At 39.4% G+C, this 19,890-nt stretch overlaps 1 protein-coding gene across 6 annotated transcripts in view; it reads right to left on the minus strand.

The window, feature by feature from the left end:
* The window catches only part of GRID2 (glutamate ionotropic receptor delta type subunit 2), a 1,297,966-nt gene that overhangs the window by 43,676 nt on the left and 1,234,400 nt on the right, over positions 1 to 19,890 (minus strand). Inside the window, exon 15 of one of the 6 annotated variants that reach the window (XM_074343806.1) lies at positions 11,383 to 12,128. The exons of the other annotated variants lie outside the window; for them this stretch is intronic. Coding sequence (XP_074199907.1) covers positions 12,110 to 12,128 — 19 coding nt within the window. The 3' untranslated portion in view covers positions 11,383 to 12,109. Of the gene's footprint in view, positions 1 to 11,382; positions 12,129 to 19,890 lie in introns of those variants that run through there. 6 annotated transcript variants of the gene reach the window in all.

Raw genomic sequence — 19,890 nt, forward strand, 5'->3', positions numbered from 1 at the left:
AGAAAGAATTTGATGTACACACTTTATATTAATAATGACAGTATAATAATTCAGATGAATTTTGGATTTCCTTGGTTTTCTGATTATTCTGAGACATACATTTGAACATTTGTCTTGCGATTGGGACCACCCATGTTCCAAGAGGGACTGCCTTAATTATTCAAGATCAGGTAGTATTTGTTGTCTGAGGTTCTGTATTTGCTGGATCATTTTCCGGGCAATGGAAACTGTATTTTGGAATCAAAGAGATATGAACAGATACATTACCACTAAAGGATATTCCAGGGACATGATTATGATTTAATAAGAATGGGTAAGATAGTTGACTGAGGCAGAAGAGGTGGTGTCTCATATAATCAAAAATGTACAAATGTTTTTTACTTATGTATGACTAGAAGCACTGTAAACTAATTAGAAGTTTTTCAGGGTTGGTGAAGAATTACTAGAGATGATTAATGAGAATGACAGCATGTTAGTACTGGATAGTATCTGGGGGCTGAGATCATATTTAACTCCTGCCCAGTGAGGTGAAGTGACCTGCCCAGCTCCCCACTGCAGGGCCAAGTCAACAGGGCTGGATGTAAATCGCAAGCTCAGTTCTTGTTGAAGACCACTGCATGTCAGAGACAGGCATAAAAAGAGAAGTTTCCTGTCCTGCTTCAAACCTGGTATCTCACTTCCTAATATGAAGAAGCTAACTTGATAAAATCTTTAATTGGTCAGATCTGATTTTCTTATTAAACAGTGTTCTATGTCCCTATGCAGTAAGTAATGTCTTCCTAAGGCATTCATTTTTCTGTGTATGGGAAATAAAGTGTAAACTTTATCCAGAAGACTTATTTTCCAAAGGAATAACAGTAAGAAATGCATGCATAATGCAGCAAAGTGTATAAAGCACTTATCAAAAACACTGCATATCATTTGATTTACATCCTAAAATAATCTCGTGAGGGAGAAATTATAGTGATAGATTGAATGATTGATTGATCCCTCCCTCCCTCCTTCCTTATTCTTTTAAAAGACTTTATGAAGGCTAGTGTTATTAAGTTCTCATTTTAAAGCTGAGAAGATGGAGGCCGTGAGGTGAAGAAAACTGCCCAAGGTTGCAAGGCTGCTAAGTGATCCAGCCAGCTCCCAAACCCAGCCCTTGTGGCTCCTGCACTTTTTTCCAAATGCGCCATCAATATCTCAGCATCCTTAAAGAAAACCAGTATAACTGGAAGCTGCCTCTTTATTTCCCGGCACTTTATTAGTTGAAGATTTGACTACTCAACTTCCTTGGAAAACATGTATTCCATTGTATCCATTTACAAACATTACACTTGGTGTAACACATCCTGCTGTCCCTGGAGAGCCACATGAATATCGCATGAGTTCATTAATCTCTCTGCGATTAGAGTAAACGTCAGATGCATTCATTATCATGAGGTACTTTGGGGACTTTGCCAATGTTATCAAAACAAGGCAGTGTGTTCAAAATAAGGAAGTCTTTACTCAGTGGAAGTCAACGTACTGTGAAGTTTCCATTATGTTATGCAGACTTCCACAGTTAGCCTGATGCAATTTTTCCTTTGATAGCCCATGAAAGGTATAATACTTATTAAATGACATTTAACTCTTTTGAAAACTGTGCATTATTTAAGCTTTAACACTTAAAACAATTTTTATGTTCAAATACTGATGAGATTTTTGTTGGCTCTAACAGTCACCATACTTCACAGATTTGTTGTTCGGTTGAAGATGAACCGTAAAGTTGACATACATGGTGCCCATTCAGGTTGCTCTCTCTAGGTTAGAGTCATCTCCTCCACCCCAAGTCTTGCACTGCCCAAGAGAGCAAACTCTGCCTTGTTCGCAGAGAAGCGATTGCTTGAAACATCAAATTAGCAACATGACGGATCTCAAGACTTTGGTGACTAGTGAACTTTAATTATTATATATTTTATGTGTTTATGCTGGCAGTAAAAGTCAAGCACTCATTATAGAAATGGCAGACATGATCTTTCATAAAATGAGTGCTGGGCGGCAAATGAATAGATAATCAGGATAATGAAAGCGAGCCAGAAAGCTACTGGAGAGCTGAAAAGACCCCGACGATGGCTCCCACGGAGATGGAGGGCATAATTGCAATTGGAAAGAGAACACTTCTGGTGATCTTTTAAAATGTCAGCTTCATCCTTAAGCTCAGTGTGGTATTTAGGTTATAGGGTAAAGGGGAAAAATTCTCTCATTCTGCAGAGCGAGAAACTGGCAGTGATCATCTCTGCTTACAGTCCCTCTTCAGATAGTACAACGCCTTCTTCTGCAGACCTTTCAAATGCATGTTTATGAAGAAGGGTCATAAAATCAAAATTATTTTGCTTAGTGGACGGCACACCTTTTATGAATATTTTCATATCTTTGTGTCTGACAACCAAATCTTAAAATAAGTGGAATCTTGATGTGCGTGCTGTGCGTAAATGGATAAAGACTGTGATATGTTTGTTTTTGGCACAGCCTAGGAGAAAGAAGATTATGGAGAAGGAGATTTTCGAATGAACAAATATTCTCATGAATATTTTCATAAACACTGAACTTTTTATAAGTTGAATAACCACTTAAATATATGGAGAGAATTCATTATTCCAAGACCTGTTTTAGTAGTAGGTACTTCAATAACTGGTGAATTCTTTTATGATGCAAATAACATCTCTTAACTTAGAGGCTGTATATTGATATATATGCAAAAAAAAAAAAAAAAACCCTCAAGGCTTATTTGTATTAAAGTTGGTGGATAAATTCAGTGTAATTAATTAAAATTCTCAGCCAAGAGTTAGACCACTGGTAACATTACAACTTTAGGACAATAATTTTACTATGTTTTACCTGTATTTTCGTAGAGGGAAAGTTTGAAGGATTCTTTTTTAAAATTCTAACCTTTTAGGTGTATTGTGTTATATTTAGCATTATCCCAGTTCTCCTGGAAAAGTGTTTCAAATTTTTTAGTGAGAGCATTAAGACAATAACATAACAAACTTTTCTCAAAGTGACTCGAACCACAGAAAACGTGTCTCTTCCATTTTAGACATTTTAGAAAATGAACTCTACCTTCTAAACTCTTTTCAGCATGAACCTGAACATGCTACATTTCTATAAATTAGGAAAAAAAAAATCCCAAAGCTGTTTCTTGGATGATTAACTACTGTGTGACTCCTCTGCAGCGTGATTATGTGCTCTGAGAGGGCAGTGCAGTGAAAGGTCCTGTGAAAAAGGGTGACGAAACCCTGGCTTTGGCATGATGGGCAGTAATGGGACAACCTTTTGGAGTAAGTGTTGTCTAGGAGGCCTCATAATGACATCTACCTGGCAGGCACCTTGATCTTGGACTCCTGGCCTTGAGAACCATGAGAGAGGAGGCTCTGTTGATTAAGCCACCCAGTCTGTGGTCTTTCGTTACAGCGGCCCAGGCGGACTGATACACACGGCCGGTGAAACGCAGCACCGCAGCAAGTGTCACGGCGCCAGAGTGCGGCTGTCGCTCAGGCACGACCTGCCTAGTCAGCTGCTTTTCCAATTCTGGAATTTCTCTCTTTCTCCCTCTGAATCACGTCTGAGATAAAACTGGTCTCAGACTCAGACTCAGAACCTGTAGAATTTACGTTTCTTCATCTCCCTATCAATATATAAGACATTAGAAAAAACTAGGATACAAATATCTTTCTTCTTTAAAATATCACTTCATAATTTGCAAAGCACTTCTATTCTCGTTATCTTGTTTTTATTACACAGTCCACAAATTAAAACAAGTAAGTCCTCTCCTTTATTGTTTACTTTGATAAGCAAAGTTTTCATTTATAAACTTCCATTAATTTAACTCCTGTAACATGACACTTCTGTGTTTGGGACATTATAGCCATATAAGAACGTTTACTAAGGAAAATTAATCATGTAAACAAGTGTAAGAGAGAGATTTAAACTACTCAAGAAATGAAGTTGTTTTCAAGTAATTCACATATGAAAACCTGATATGACAAACCTGAGAAACTACCTAAAATGATTACAAATCATTAATCAACACAAGAGCTCTAAAACGTATTTTAAATGCTAATAGCTTTACTTTAGTTGGTAGGAGACATTTTCTGTTAAAAGTGTAATGTCATAAGATGTGTAGCATTTGTTTTTGGGTTAATACTAAATATCCGCTTTTGGGGCCTGTGTTAGTAAGCAGGAACATACACTTTAAATAGAATACTTGGATTTTTAAAGTAGTTTCAGGAATAAGTCTTATTTGGCGTAGAAGAACTGCTGTCTTTTTTTTTTTTTTTTAATGAGGCAGCAAAAAGAGAGATAAATGGTTATTTATAAAAAAATTACATAATGTGCTGTGTAGCAGTGAGACCTGTCTAATTCCACGCAGGAAGGGTAACTGATGTGTAACTGCTCTATTTCACAGTTCAGTTTTCCCACGCATGGGAGATACGTTGGGAATTAGTCTATTCCATCTTCTTAATGAGACTTATCTGTTACCTCAGATAACGCATCTGTTTTCTTCAACCAGCAGGACTAACTGCTTACTGAAGTTTTCAGCAGTTATCAGAAAGAAATTCTGCTGACAGATATAAAGGAAATAGTATCTTTCTATGAGTCTATAAAACGAACCGGTGTAGATATGTTGCTGTTATGAAAAGGACGCCGATGCTCACAGTTCCCGTGTAAGCGCATGGGAGCTGCTTGCTGTTTTCCATGGTAATAGCGAGAGCTTTATGCGCGGCAGTGTTTACTTACTTAATGATGTTATGGGAGGCTTCAGTAACTCAGAGAAGAGGCTTGATAAAAATTGAGTGTCATTCCATCCTGATAACAATTGTCAGAGGGATTGCGTGGCTGGCCTTTTCATGCAGAAATAGGTTTCATAAACCGTGTGTGTGTGTGTGTGTGTGTGTGTGTGTGTGTGTGTGTGTGTGCGTGCGTGTAAGAAATGGAGACATTTGCAAAGCCTGCTATTTCTCTACCCCAAACCTGACAGAATCAACCCTTCATATCTGTTCCAAATCCAATTAGAAATGAAAGCAACCTAAGTGGGGATCTGAAATATTTCTAAAATCCTTGATGAGTGATTGTGGGAGTGCAATGTATCCATGCTTGGATAGCCAGTTATGTTTTTCAGCAACTAAATCCATCAGAATATTGGTGAATTCTGAAGAATCTTTAGCCTGCATATGGTGGTATAAGCAATACTGGATACCATGCTCTGTTTATTTCTAGATGAGTGAAAAGGATAAAACCCTCTGACAAAAGGATCATCAAGATAAAACTCAAGCTACACAGGTCACTACAAATAATGACATTCCACATACAATAAATAGGCACACTACCATAGCAACGAGGGTAATGTGAGAAACAGATCCATCCTGTAGTTATCAACACCCTTGCTGGCTTACTTTCTAGGAGAGGCTACACTCTACAAGACTATAGTGAATGTGCTTTCAAGTGATTTTCTTGTAGTTGTAATGGAAACAGAACACTGTGCACTCACCCAGTTCTCACAGTGAGGCATGACCTGCAACACGAATCAGAGGAAGTTAAAATATAAGAATTGCTTCCAGAGTCCTTGTTACATTAAACACCAAGTTATCTCTCAGACAGTCTCAACGATGGTCCACAGAGCTCTGGAGATCCCCCAGGATCTTTCGTATAAAAGAACTTGTCTAAGATGCACGAACAAGATAAGGTGGTAGCAGGGCCAACATCTCAGGTTGAGTATGGAAGAAAGAAGAGAGCGGATGCTACTGCTTAACATCACTAATCATAGCCTGAGACCACTGGGCAGAGTTCCTAGGTTTCTGAATTTTCTTTCTAACATTTGCATTCCATTTTCCCTCAGCTCTGGGCAAAGGCTTCCTATAAACATACAGATGAGAAGTGTGGCAAACAATGTCCGGGGAGATCATATCTAATAATTGATGGCAGGAATGTTGAGTCCCAGCATCCCCTGAGATCAGTGATACCATTCCGTTTCTCTCCCATCATCTTCTCCTACCCCATCAGGTCTTATCACTTTCACTTAAGGATATGATCCATCTAGAAAACTGAGGATACCAATATACCAGCTGTTTTAGTGGGCACAAAATAAGTGGATGAAATGAATTCCACTTCCAAAACTATTTGCAAATATGCAGGTGGATGTAAAGCACAGACATAATAAGTGGCTGGTGATCAAAGAGAAGTCAAGGAGTGACAGTGAGCTAGAGATAAGAGTTTAGGAAATGTGAATGATGGCAAATAATTCAGGGACTGAGATTTTTGGAAGGGGACAGTGGGGCAGTTAGGAGCATGAGTATTAGAGTAAGAAAAACTTGGGTGGAATCCTCGTTTCATTACTTCCTGCGTAGATACCAGCAAAGTAATGTGATCCCTCTGCGCTCCAGTTTTTCTAATGAAATAATTCCAATCTTAAATTGCATCGTCCATGCCAAGTGCTCAGCATGCTATCTGACATGTATTAAGTGCTCACTGCCAGGTAGCTATTATCATAATCATAATAAAGATTATTGTGGTGCATCCATGATGATATAGCAGAGTCCATTCGCTCCAGGTTTCCACTTTGTCTTTTCAGAACTGAACACTGACAGAGACAATGGCTAAGTCCAAACCCACAGTGCTCCCTATGGGTCAAATGTCCATTCAGATCATTTAGCCAAGAGAATACACAGAATGCTAGAATGTGAAGTATTGAGACTGTGAGGGAGGAAGCAGGCATCCATGAAAAGCCCAGTAAAGGAGGGAGGTGGTGAGGGTGACAGCATGAAGCTTTTAGGAGGCCAAGTCAGGGGTCAGAGGCCAGCAGGGACAGCCTCAATTTCAGTGTCATTATTTACCAGGTCCTTAACCATGTTTCCACTAACCTCTCACCGACCTGGGTTCAGTTTGAAGGACAGAATACGATTTGGGGTGAGGACACTTTGATTTCAATACAACTAGCTCCCTCCCTAGGTCTCTTGTCGAGTGGAGACTGAGGAGGCCACCGAAGGCCGTCACTGTACAGCAAATTCACAGCTGCACAGGGAGCAACATAGTAAATCACTGTCCTTCCCATGAAGGCTGCAATCAATAATGCCACAGGAGCATTTCTCCCCAAGAACCAGTAACTGCCTGGAACTGTGGGAGACCCATTACAACACTGAGAATTTGATGTGGAAAAAAGAGAGGAATAAAATAATTCATTCGCCAAAAAGAAAAATACACGAAAAGTGACACCAACATAAGTTTAATTATGAAGTCTTATTCTCACCCTCGGGGAGTTCATATATTCAGATGCCAGCCACAGAGCAACCAAGAGCACAGTAGGTAGATTTGTCGGTATTGATGAGAAACTGATGCCTAGACATTTCAGGAGATCAGTTTCTAAATTTTATACTAGGCGGAAGAAACAAGGGTGTCAAATGATACTCAGAATTCACAGCATTTGGTCTTGCTGTCAGTAAAATTAAAAAATTACCTTTACTGACAATGCCAGTGCCTTTTCATCTATATGAGCTCTTGGGGGCTTGAGAAGAATGACCTTTGTCCAGGTGTAAGCTGGACCTGGGAATTCAGTAAGAAGTAGTGCAGCCTCATGGGCCCCCAGTTGAAGTCACCTCTTGCTGTCCCTGTAACACATCCCCATGGCAACTCTTCCCCCTTCTCCACGTTTCCCAGATCCCGAACCGCACTGATCCCTGTCTCATTCTCAGTAGAGGACCTTATTTCCTGCTTTATTGAGAAGATTAAGCCACTGGGTTGAAACACCCTTATCTCTTTTAAGTGATACCATCGTCCTTCATCCTAACTCTTAGAAAGAGTGCCCCTAGTCCTGGTTAAGGTTAGTTTTAACAGAAAGCCCTTCTCCCCAGTTATATGTGACTAGTCCATGGATTCCACACTTGGACGATCATCAGAATCACTTGCATTTCGTTGGCTACAAACCAGAGATTCTGACTTTCTGGTTCCAAGTTGGGATCTGGGAATCTATATAGTTCAATATCTCCCCCAGGGATCCTGATAATCAAGCTGATTTGGGGAAACCACTGATCTATCTATCATTTGAACCCTCTCTGAAAGTTTGCCGATGATTTTCTAACGACTTTTGTCAAAGTGGTTTTGCTTTGCTTCTTCCAAAGGGCTGCACGCCCCTCGGGTCAGGCAGCGGCGTCTGAGGGCTCTGTGTGCGCAGCAGTAGTTACCGCTGCAGTTTGCTTGTAGGATGCATCAATCAATATGCCGAATGAAAGGTAAAATTTAGGGAGGGCGACTATAGAATATGTGCTCAGCAGGCGGCCGTAGGCAGTAACGGTAGCTAATCGTTTCTCACATTTTTTGAGCACTGGTCTCTTCACCTGCATTGTTCACTTTAAGGCGATTCACTTATGTTAGGTCTCAGAACTACCCTCTGAGGCTGTTACCAATTTTACGTCCATTTTTATAAACTTAGAAACTCAGCAACAGGGAAGTGGAGTAATCTGTGTAAGGCCATACAACTAAAGACTGTTGTTTTGGGGTCTGTTTTATTTTTGGCCGGGGGAGGCAGAACACGAAGCCTACAGAAAGCGAGTGTTAGAGAGGTTCACAAAAGAAGCACGACTTAGTTCTGTGGAAGGAGGTGAGGTCACTTTGGCAAAAGTGATCAAAGAGAATGTAACAAAGGAGGCAGCTATTTGAACCGAGGCTCCAAGTTTTGCGATATAGAGAAAGGGTGCAGGGCGTTTCAGGAGGAGGAGGAGGAGCAGGCAGGAAGCAGGGGGGTGTCAGGAGAGCAGCTGCCCTTTGCCCCTCTGGTCCCGCCTCAGTTGGAGGAGGCTCAGTGCCATCCCCTTCCACCTCCCTGTGTACTGAATTCCAAGAGTGAGGAAAGAGAGAGATGACTGACAGGCCAGCCCTGTGAAGCACAGACACTTACTGCGGCTGTTTTCCCATCAGCCATTGAGCTTTAGTTCATCTTCCCCTTTGAAAACCATCCCAGCCACACCTCCCTCTCCTCCCAACTCCACACTATTTTGTAAACGACCATTTTCCTTAAATCTTGCAAGTTTGATGCAATTTTGTCTTCTAATTCAGTCAACTGTCTAAAAACCCTGTATCATAGAAGAAACTAGTACATTTTGAGCAACACCAAAGAGCAAATCGAAATAAAATGAAACTGAAATGGTTTTAAAACTCCCCCTAATCTCTCTGTCTCTGTCTCTCATACACACACATGCACACCCACACACTTAGGGGGAATAAAAGGGTGGCATCCTTGCCCCCATCCACCTACCTAACCCAGCCAAGACAGTGAAGCAAACCGTCAGGACAAAGGCAATATTTTGAGGCCAAATGTGGAGCTGAAGCGTACCTGTACCTAACTCACCGCGGCTCAGGTTTGCTTAACATTTATTGCTTGGCAAGAATTCTTGACAACTACAATGAAATATGAAGATACAATACATTTATCACCATGATCTATGTTTTCCTTTGGGTCTTTTCTTTAACATGACAGGAAACAAAACAAAACAAAACAAAACAAAACAAAACAAAACAAAAAAAGTAATTCCGGCTCCTCCTCGCCTGTCCCCTTATCTCTCTGTCAGTCTCCATGTCTTGTCAGACCCGGCAAGAAGTAGAACGGAGCATTTGACACACATTAAAGTTATTTTGGGGGGGTTACAAATAATAGAAATGAAAAAACCATAGGGCATTTTGAGGGAAGTACGCTTGCTATCTGATGTATATGCCTTTAAACAAAATCTTGGTTGCGATTCTTATAATCATTTACTGCCTTTAGGCATTTTTCTCCCTGGCAGAAGTGGCTCTAGACTTCTATTCAAAGACAAGTTCCGACTAATTACAACTGGCCTCCTCAAAATTCCCTGAGGAGTCATCTGAATGATGCAGAGTCCCTGTTCCAGAGCTCTATTCTGCCTTTCGGTGTGTGGAGTCTTACAGAATGTTTCTGGGTAAAAAACATTCTATTGATGTTGTTGTTCACAAGGGAATTTACACTTGGAAAAAAAAAACCACAAAGAAATTAACTGTTGACCACACTTATAATTGATGGAGTTTTCAGGATGGATGCCCACAATACTCTGTAGGAACCTGGCTTGCCAAGTTCTTAGATGACGGCTTACTGTAAATACAGACCCCAACAGCATCTCTAGACGATGTCTCAACTCAGACTTCAGAATAAACTCAGTCATTTTTTTGGTGAAATTGTGATTAATTCTGTAGATCATCTTTTCCTGATGGTAAAAAGTGATGCTTTTGGCTGTAATATGTTTTATACTTACTGATTTTTCTATACTTTTATGAAAGTTTTTAAGTTGTTAGACATCATATGCCCAAGGAAATCTACACCCAATATAACCAAATGGTCTTTTTCTTAGAGTAGAAAACACTTCCTGTGCAACTTAAAAAGCAATACTTACCTCATGGTGACACCGTAAGACTTCATAAAGTGTCTTTTTTTGAATGCTTTTGAGATAAGTGATTTCAAATATCAGATAATCTTTAAAAATTAACTATGATTTTTAGTGTGCAATTTTTCTAAATGACTTAAAACATTTTACACATAATATTCTACTTGAAAAACAGATATGTATAGCAGTTTTTGTGTATATAAGGTGATTGGTTTTCAAAAAAATGAGTAAAGCTAAGTCAAAGGGTGATTACCCAATTTTTCCAAATTGCCTTATATGGTGTAAAATTCATTTAACAGACAATTATTGGGCAGCTACTAGACACCAGGCCCTAAGCTGGTGCTGGGAACAATGACAAGTGACAGGAGAGAGTTCCTGCCCTCCCCAAGCACACATCTGGTGGGGGAGATTGGCATTAATTAAATAATCACACAGACATACTATTAGAGCAGAGAGAAGAGCTACACATGGGGGTTATTTGTGGAGTCTAGAATGAAGGTATTTGATTTACTCAGAAAATTCCAGGGGTCAGAAGGAGATATGTATGTTTTGGAACAGTCTTCCAACTCTTTAAAAAGTTAACTGCTTTCAGAATTAAACTAAACAGAGCAGAATGGAAGAAGAAGAAAGTTATTTATAGACAGAGACTTTTTTTGACCTCCAATTAAGTAAACAACTGCTTCCAACTTTACTTCAGTGGAGTAGCAGGACTTTGGACAATCTTTCAGGAAGTGTTAGGATCAGGCCTAATGGATGTCATGTCACAGGCGGTCTTTTTTTTTAAGGATTACGTACCTTTTGCTAGATGTAGTTTGAGAAAGATAGCTGCTTGTCTTATATAATACACACATACATGTAAACAAGGTAAGAGTAAAAAATACCCTCTTCCACCCCCTTGTAAAAAATCTGTGACTTTTTGCCAACACTTGCAAACACCTGCATCTATTAAAGAGAATTTATTTCTTAGCGCATTTTCAAGTGAGAAACAGAGTTGACCAAACAGAATAATAACAATGAATATTAACTGCTAGACCAAACGCCCATTTTAATTACTAGACTAAGCAAATGAAACAGCCTCACTATGTAACAGAAAAGATCTCAAAGGAATATCTTAGTTTAAAATGATATATTGTAATATGCCATATTGATTGGTTTAAATAACATTCACATCAAACATAAAACTGTCATGACTATGTAGAAGAGCACAATTTGCTTAAAATGTCTGTTAAGTGTGCAGAACTATTTCGAGCTGAAAACAATCAAGACACAAAAGTCTCAAGATGAAACTTTTACTTTCCCCCTAACTGCCTAAAAGTATTTAGATCCAGGACCTGTTCCCAGAATATAGCTATCACCAGGGATAACTGCAAAGAATACGAGTGAGGTGTGGTGGGGGAAACTTAGCAGGGCATAGAGATCAGAGTCTGCTCTGTGTCCCAGTGTCTCTGCAAGGCTCAGCAAACATTTGTTTACCAAACATTTGCTTTTCCATCTTCATGTGAATTGGCTTCCTCCCCTTTGAAGCCCCAAACCATTTCCCCCAACATCCTCTTTTGTCTGTAGCTGGAGATGGTATTTAAGATGATGGTTTCAGCCACTTTGGCAAGATACTCAGTTTTTCTAGATTTTTCCCATGCATACATGTTATTAAACTTCTGTATGATTTTCTTCTGTTTATTTGACTCATGTCAACTTGATTCTTAGACCAGCCAGAGGAACCTAGAAGGGCAGAGGAAAATTTCTTGATTTGATACTACCAAAATGCTTTGATTCTTTTCCATTCAATTCTTTATACTTCCTTACATCTTGGTAGTCCTGCTGAGACTAAATCCGGCAGTGAAAACATGCCTCGAAACAACTGTTCCTGAGAAAGATCGCAATCCAAATCTGAAACCTGAAGTTCAAGAATTTATAGGAAAAAAAAATACATATATATAGGCCTGTACATGTTAGGACAGTTGACTATCCTGCCTTGTGGCTAGTATTTACCCAAGTCTCCAGAATAACCCAGCTAGGGTCCCATATGTAAGTCATGGAATGAAGTATTCTTATGCAGCAGCCTTATGGGACTGTGACTGCAAGCGCACTGCTGTTTAAGAGCAGCTGGTACCGAATGCAGGCTGGTGTGCCCGATGCACAGAGAGACCAAACCAACCGAGACGCTGGAGTTTGGAGCAGAAAAAGGTGTATTGCAGGGCCAAGCAAAGAGAACGAGTGACTCAGTGCCTAAAAAACCTGAACTCTCTGATGGTTTTCAGGGAGCAGTTTTTATAGGCAAAATTTGGGGGGAGGGCTGCAGGGTGTGTGACTTTCTTCTGACTGGGTGGTGGAGAGGTACCAGGGCAGTGCTCCAGGAATCTTGTGCTCAGCCTGAAGTGGGGCCTTATTTCCTGCAGAACTCAAGGTGTTATTATACACGTTCCTTGAGGAGAAACCAGAGCCCTGCCTCAAGGCTGCACTATTGTTTCTTAACTGCTCCTTTGTTTCTGCATCCCCTCCTTTCCCTGACACGCAACTGTTTGAATCTGTCCTTTGGAGCCCGGGGAATGTCAAGGAGGCTGAATGAAGGTTATTTCCTACAAACAAGAAACAGAGGACCCAGAAAGGCTTTGTACCAGGGAGGACCATTTCACAGCCCAAGTTGCACTGAATTTACTTTTGTAGCTATTTCCTAGTGGAAGCACTAGGCATTTTGTTACGCAGTACATATTTGTTAAGTGAATACTTAGTAACTCCCTCTTTCCACCACAAAATAATTTTTACAATTTATGAACTTGAGGATATTGCTTGCCCTTTATTCTTTCTCGATTTAAAACTTAGTTTTTAGAGTATACCAAAGACCTATATATTTATACGGAGAATTTTCTGATCCTTTGGCACAAAATCACTTGTTGTTCATTATTACACTCTCAAAGTAGTTCTACTGGGGTTTCTTTTTAGAGTTAATAGAATCAGACAACCAAGCCCTTGCTGCAAGCGCTGGGAGGGACTAACCTAACTGGGGACCATGCTAGAAAGTCCACTAATAACCACTGTTTAATGTCTTTTTTTCCCCACTGCTGAAAGAAAAGTTAACTCTGCCAACAATAACAACAATAACGAGAAGAAAAAAAGGAAAACCAAAACCAAATGTATATAGCTAAAGCAACTGCAATTGTCATCTTCACTAAAATTGAAAGTGTGATTGTTTTCATTTCAAAACAATACATTTAATTGGATAGTTGAATCTGACACCGTATTTAGCTTTTGAGTCAATACAAAAGGAGAAGCTCAAACTGGCTTAGCCCATGTTTTGTAATTTTTAAGATCAAGTGCAAATGGAAAGAGAAGTTCATTTCCCAAGCTTCAGAAATTATGGTTCCCACTAATGGGAGTATCCGCTGTTAGGATTAAGGGGTCACCCACTGCTCTCTGGTAATCTTATCTCCAAATGAGATTCTCATCCTCACTGGCATGAGCAAAATGTTGTCTATTGTTACACATGTGCACCGCCTCTGCTGTGTGATCTGCTCTGTTAAAACTAGGAAATCAGAGTTCTGTGGCTGAGGAGTGTAAGTGTATTAAACGACTCAGAGGCAACATTTCACCTCATTGAATTGACTTCTACTCTATTTTTCTCTAAGCCTTCTAAAATCTGCTGTGATTTAGTAAAGCAGATGTGCTTCAAATTGTTTACATCAACAATAACATTCTAAATATGAAATTTAGTTTTTGTAGTTTCGTTTTCCCAGAAAATTCACACTGAATCAAGCAGTTAGTCATGAAAAAAAGATGATGATAAAAGCGAAAATTACTATAGCTTAGAATTACTCATCACTTCTATGATGTTAGACTTTATGCTGTTTTACACACATTATTTATTTCCATCCCCAGAAAAACCCTATGAGAAAATATAATATATTCAAAATAATATATCCATTTTACAGATGAAGGGACTGAGGCTCGGAGAAATTACGATGCTCAGTCTGTGAGGGCAGGACTTGTAGTCTTGTTTGTTGCTAATGCCTTAATAGCACTTGGCATTTACTGGGCACAAGCACTCAGTATATTATATTCATAAACTAGATGAATGAGCAGATTCATATTGGGATATATATGAGGGAGATTCAGGAAGGGCTGAGTGACGAAACCGAAAGTGATAAAATACAGAGCATCATGAATCATTTCATAATTAAAAAAAATTATAAGAGTAGTAATAAAGGAGGCCAGATAAGAGGACATTAACATGCTTCTTAATCTGTTGTCTTTTAAATGTGACTCATCAGAATCACTTGGGGATTGTTGGTTTTTTTCTCCCCCAATGAAATACTTTAATGCTATAAGAAAAAAAAACTATAAAAAGAAATTTATAAATTAAAAAGTAAAAGTCCCGCATTTCCTTTGCTTTCTTTCCCAAAACTATTTCTCAGTTTTGACCACTATTAACAGTTCAACATGCATCTTTTATACACCTATACATTAATTTGTACACACTGTAAGCATCTGTTATATTTCACTAAGAAGATCATATCATAAAACTGTTGTATGATTTGCTTTTTAAAATTTAAGATTAATGTATGCCTTGGACATCTGTCAGTGTCAGCATTTCATTCAATGGTGTGGACATGCCATGATTTATTTAAATAGTCTCTCACTGATGGACATCCAAATGGACTTTTTAAGTCCATAAACAAAGCTGCAGTAAAAACCCTGTTAAGCATATCCTTCCACCCTTGTTCAAGTATATTGGTAGGATAAATTTCTAGAAGTAAAATTACCAGGTCTCAGGGTAAAATGTTAATACCCATTGCTAACTTCTTCCAAAAAAGCTGTAGCAACTTACTTGAGAAACTTAAAAAATATAGTCTTCTGGGCCTGTATCTATATCCACTGAATTAAACCTTGGTAAGTAGAGCCTGAGAACCTCTATGTACTTTAAAGTTTTCCAGGTGAGCTCAGCCAGGTGTGAGAATCACTGATCGAGATCATTCTCTTCCTTTTGAATGGTGTTAAAATGGTTGAGATGGGACTTACTAAGTCTGAATATATAGAAGCAGTTTGTTGAAATGATATAATCACTAAATGATCAGTAATATATCAGGAATAATTTTCAGTGCTTTCAAATGTATTATCTCATTTCAGTTTTTAGCCACTCTTTTCAGGTAAGTAGAACAGAAGGAAAAAATGGCCTGACCTGAGGCTCCGAAAACTTCAGATCACTCAACAAAAATTGACAGAACTAAGACCGGAATTCAGGTCCTTAGAATTTAAATTTTCTCCCCCTGCTCCCTTCTATTATACTACATAGTAAAATGGATTATCACTGCATCATTCTTTCCTATTAGAAATATATGTGTGATAACTGTGGGAAATGTGATTTCAGATTTTAAGAAGAAAATTCAGGCATTGTTTTGGCTTATGTCTTATAGTTCTGTAGACAATGAGACAACCAGTTGTCTGATAATAACATAAGTAATAAACATCTATGTCTTTATACTTTGTCTCAAAAGATCTGAGCCAAGACTATAGCCAGATTGGCCCTGAAAAACATCTTTGAAAGTCTTTTTCTTAAAGATAAGTGATTGGGACAACTGAAGTGGGCAAAGGAGACAGCTGCTCTACATGGATTAGAGAACTAGGTCTAACCAGAAGGTAGACGGTAGAGAGGTCAGTTCCCAACAGCTCCCCGAGGTTCTGCCTGGTTTATCGGAAGGTGGGGCTGCTGTCTGAGCTCTGAAGTATTTCAATCAACAAAGGCTCAATCAAGAGTAACTTAAAACCTACCTTTCAAGAAATTTCTACCTACACAAAGGGTAGAATGACATTTTTATGAAGGAGACTTTTATAGTTATTGTGACTATTACATGTAATAGTGAATGTGAGAATGGTCCTTATTACTAGCATTTATAATGGCTCAGAGTTAAGAAAGTAATCAGGTCAACTAGAAGCTGAGATCTAGGTCTGCAGCCAGGCAGAGGAGGGGGGAACTAACATTTGTTAAGCTCTTGGAATTTCTTAGGCATTATGACCTATACTCTGTGAGGGTCCTGGCTAGGGCAAGGGGGCCACGATAGACTAGGGCAGAGAAATATCAACACAGCCGAGGGAAAATCAGAGGTGTTCATGCAGCATCAAATAGGCCAGGATTGGAGGCAATCACCAACATATTTCCTAGGAGGTGAATTTCCTGAAATACGTTTGTTCCTAGGTGCTGCCCCCTTGGCTGGGTGGGGTAGGAGAGGTGGCATTGTTTTGGGGAATAGTGACCACTTTTCCTCCAGATTAGGAGTCTTTCAAAGTATGTGTTCTGTACCAAGTCGGGGAGAGGTAAGTGACCAGACTGGAAAAAACATGTCTAATTTGTTAGCTCAGAAAAATGGGATAATCTTAAGTTTTATTTCCCTCTTTAGTGATTTTTATAGACTGATCTGTAACTATTAGCACCTGCAGTTTGAGGAGGGTGAAAGCAGATGGCTCTATGCGGCAGCAGGAGGAAAAAAGGTTTCTACACAGAGATTGCTTTTTGGACCATGAGGCTACAGCTGAAGAAACTGTGCCTACTTTGTGGTAGTGACCCAAACTGCTGGTGTAGCTTCTAGAAAGAGACAAACAGAGTCGAAGCATACTTGTGTGTTAAATGAAACATACAGAGTGACAGTTAATGTCTTTTCTCCAGAGGAAGCTTCATGGGTAAAAAAGAAATGTCTTGGTCTTAAATAAAAACTGCGAAGTAGCTGAAGTTTCTCCAAGCCCTACTGAGACCCTGCCTCTCCACCAAACCCTGGGGCCGGCCTCCAGCTCCTCCACCGCCCCTGCTCAGAACCTGTGATGGTTGTTCTAGGAGAATAAATCCATCCTGTAGCCTCAGAGCTGAAGACTCATTAAGTGCTGTTCCGTGGGAAGCAACTACTCCATCCTTAGTAAAACTTTCTCTTGTTTTCAGTCTTCCTATCACATTTCTCTTCCTCTCTCTGATCAAATGTTAAAGAGTTACTCAGACCTGTGCTTTTCTGTTCTCTCCCCCTTCTTTCTTTCTAAACGAGCCTATTCCTTTTCATAGCTTTAAGTACCATTTTCGTGTTGATAGACGCAGTCTTTCTATCACCTGTCCAGACTGCTTCTCTAAGCAGCAAGTGCGCACGGGGCTCTCCACAATATGGCCTAAAACTACATATATTTGATTTTCTTTTCCTACTGAGCACATCTGCCAGTCATTCCTTTCCGCACAAATGCAGTCTCTTCCACACACTCACTCAACTGGGAACCCCAGAGCCATCCTTTGCTCCTTTCCTTCTATGTCCACGTTCTATCTGTCATTAGTCTATTATGCAAGAATCTATTCAGCATCTATTAAACCCGCCCCTATATGTGTTTAAGATCCATCCACTTCTTGCATTTCCATAGCCATTGCTCTGGGCCAAGCCACTAGCAATTGCTGCCTGGATTATCACATTAGCTTTTCATCTGGTCTAAAAGTTTCCATTATCTTCCTCTCCAATTTGCTCTGCACACAAAATCCTGAGAGCTTTTTCCAAATCCAGATCATACCATGTCATTTCCAGGCTGATAGCCCTTTCATGGCTTCACACTGCACTTGGTATAAAGCATAAAATCCTTGATGTGACCAGCAAGCTTGGGCGATCTGACCTCCCTTCCTACCACTGCAGCCTCATCCGTCATCACTCTCCAACTCTCAGTCTAACATTCTACTCACACCGACCTAAAGGTTGGAATATTACAGCCTCTTCCGAAAGGCTTATCATGTGCTGTGTCTTCTGTTGGGATAAGTTCCCTCCACTCCCTGCTGCCCAACATCTACTAAGTCTTCAGGTTTCAGCCCAAGGCCCATCTCTTAAAGCCTCCATCTGGAAGTGATGCACTCCCGTCTGTTCATATTTTTGGCCAAAGCAAGTCACATGGCCACACCTGAGTTTAACAGGACTGGAACATATAATCTTTCATTAGGGTTATAAACTGAATACTGATAAAAATTAAGACAGTCTACAGCAATAACCTGCAAGAAGACCATAAAGAAGGGCGAATATGTCCAGTTTCTTTGCTTTTTGCTGGAACTGTATCAACTAAGTATGGCAACATTACTGATTTCATGCTGATAAGAAACTTGACTATATATGTATATACGATTTCAATAAATGAAAATGAAAAACTAAATTATTACTGGAAAAATTCAGTTTTCGTGAGAGACGAAATCTTTCAAAACAAGGGTCAATGGGGGGAAACATTAATAAAAGTGTCTTTGCAGACTGAAACTTACTATTACCTAAACTAAATAAACTCAAATGTTTAATTGTTTAGCATGCTAATGGAAATTCAAACGTTTTAAATGTGACCTGGTGATAATGCTATTTGTATTTTTGTCTAATTCAATCTAGTGGTGAAGATTTAAGATGCAGAATGCAGTAGAATCATGGCAATCCATTCTGTCTCCTCTATCTGTCTAATCTAGAGAGAGCATATATATCTATATTGAAGGTCATTGAAAGTCACTTCTTGAAAAATCTTTGGTATCTGAAAAAAATTCTTTGCAGAAGTTTGCAGAGATAACTTGTCATGAAGCCCTCATTTTACTTGGAAACTAATTATAGTCATAATAGCACCACTATAAAGGGAGAGGAAATAATATGTTTTGAGCCTTTACTATGACCCCATGTATAAAATTCTCCAAATGACCCTAAGAAATTGCATTATTATCTCCATTTTATGGCTAAGGATCATTAGGTGCTGAGAGATTAAGAACGTGCCTAAAGCCACACAAGATGGAAAAAGCAGGGCAAGGATATAAACCCAAATCTGTCTGACTCCAAAGCTCAATCCATCAACTCAGTGATGATGATCTGGTGGCCCTTTTAAGCTTCTTAAATCAAATTCATCCAGTGTCATTTTGGGCTCGTTAATATATTTTTTGAGCAAATCTGGGTAATAATAAGGACCCAACCTACAGGTTTACCATAAACACAATCTAAAAATTAGAGCTATGCCTTCCCTTCAGGTTTTTATTTCTCTTAGACTTGGTATAAATATCTTAAACTACTAAAAAGAATTCTAATATCCTTTCCATTATTAGAGAGGATCAGGTGAAGAGGGAGATAGAAGTCCACTGTTGTTTTAGAAGCCCCATTAGACTATTTCAGATTTTGGATGATTACCAAGATAACTTTCAGGAGCCTAAAAAAGTGAGTCAGGTTGCAATCAGAGCAAGACTAACTCCTACAAAACATCACACAGCATGGTTAATGGGGATTAAGGCATTGACTCAGGAACCAGAATTCAAAAGTCTGGCCCCAGTACTGTCAACTATGTGACTTTGGACAAACAACTTCTCTTTGCTCTGACTTCCTCACTTGTAAGATGAAGATAACAGAATGCACCCCCTGGTGTTTTACAAGGAATATATGAGTGAACATTTATAGGATGCTTAGGGCAGCGCTGAGCACCAGAGTGTGTGCTGTATTAGGTCTTGGAGAATAAGCAACGTTTCTAT

Source organism: Camelus bactrianus, chromosome 2 (genome assembly GCF_048773025.1).
Source record: "Camelus bactrianus isolate YW-2024 breed Bactrian camel chromosome 2, ASM4877302v1, whole genome shotgun sequence".
NCBI classification, from domain to species: domain Eukaryota; kingdom Metazoa; phylum Chordata; class Mammalia; order Artiodactyla; family Camelidae; genus Camelus; species Camelus bactrianus.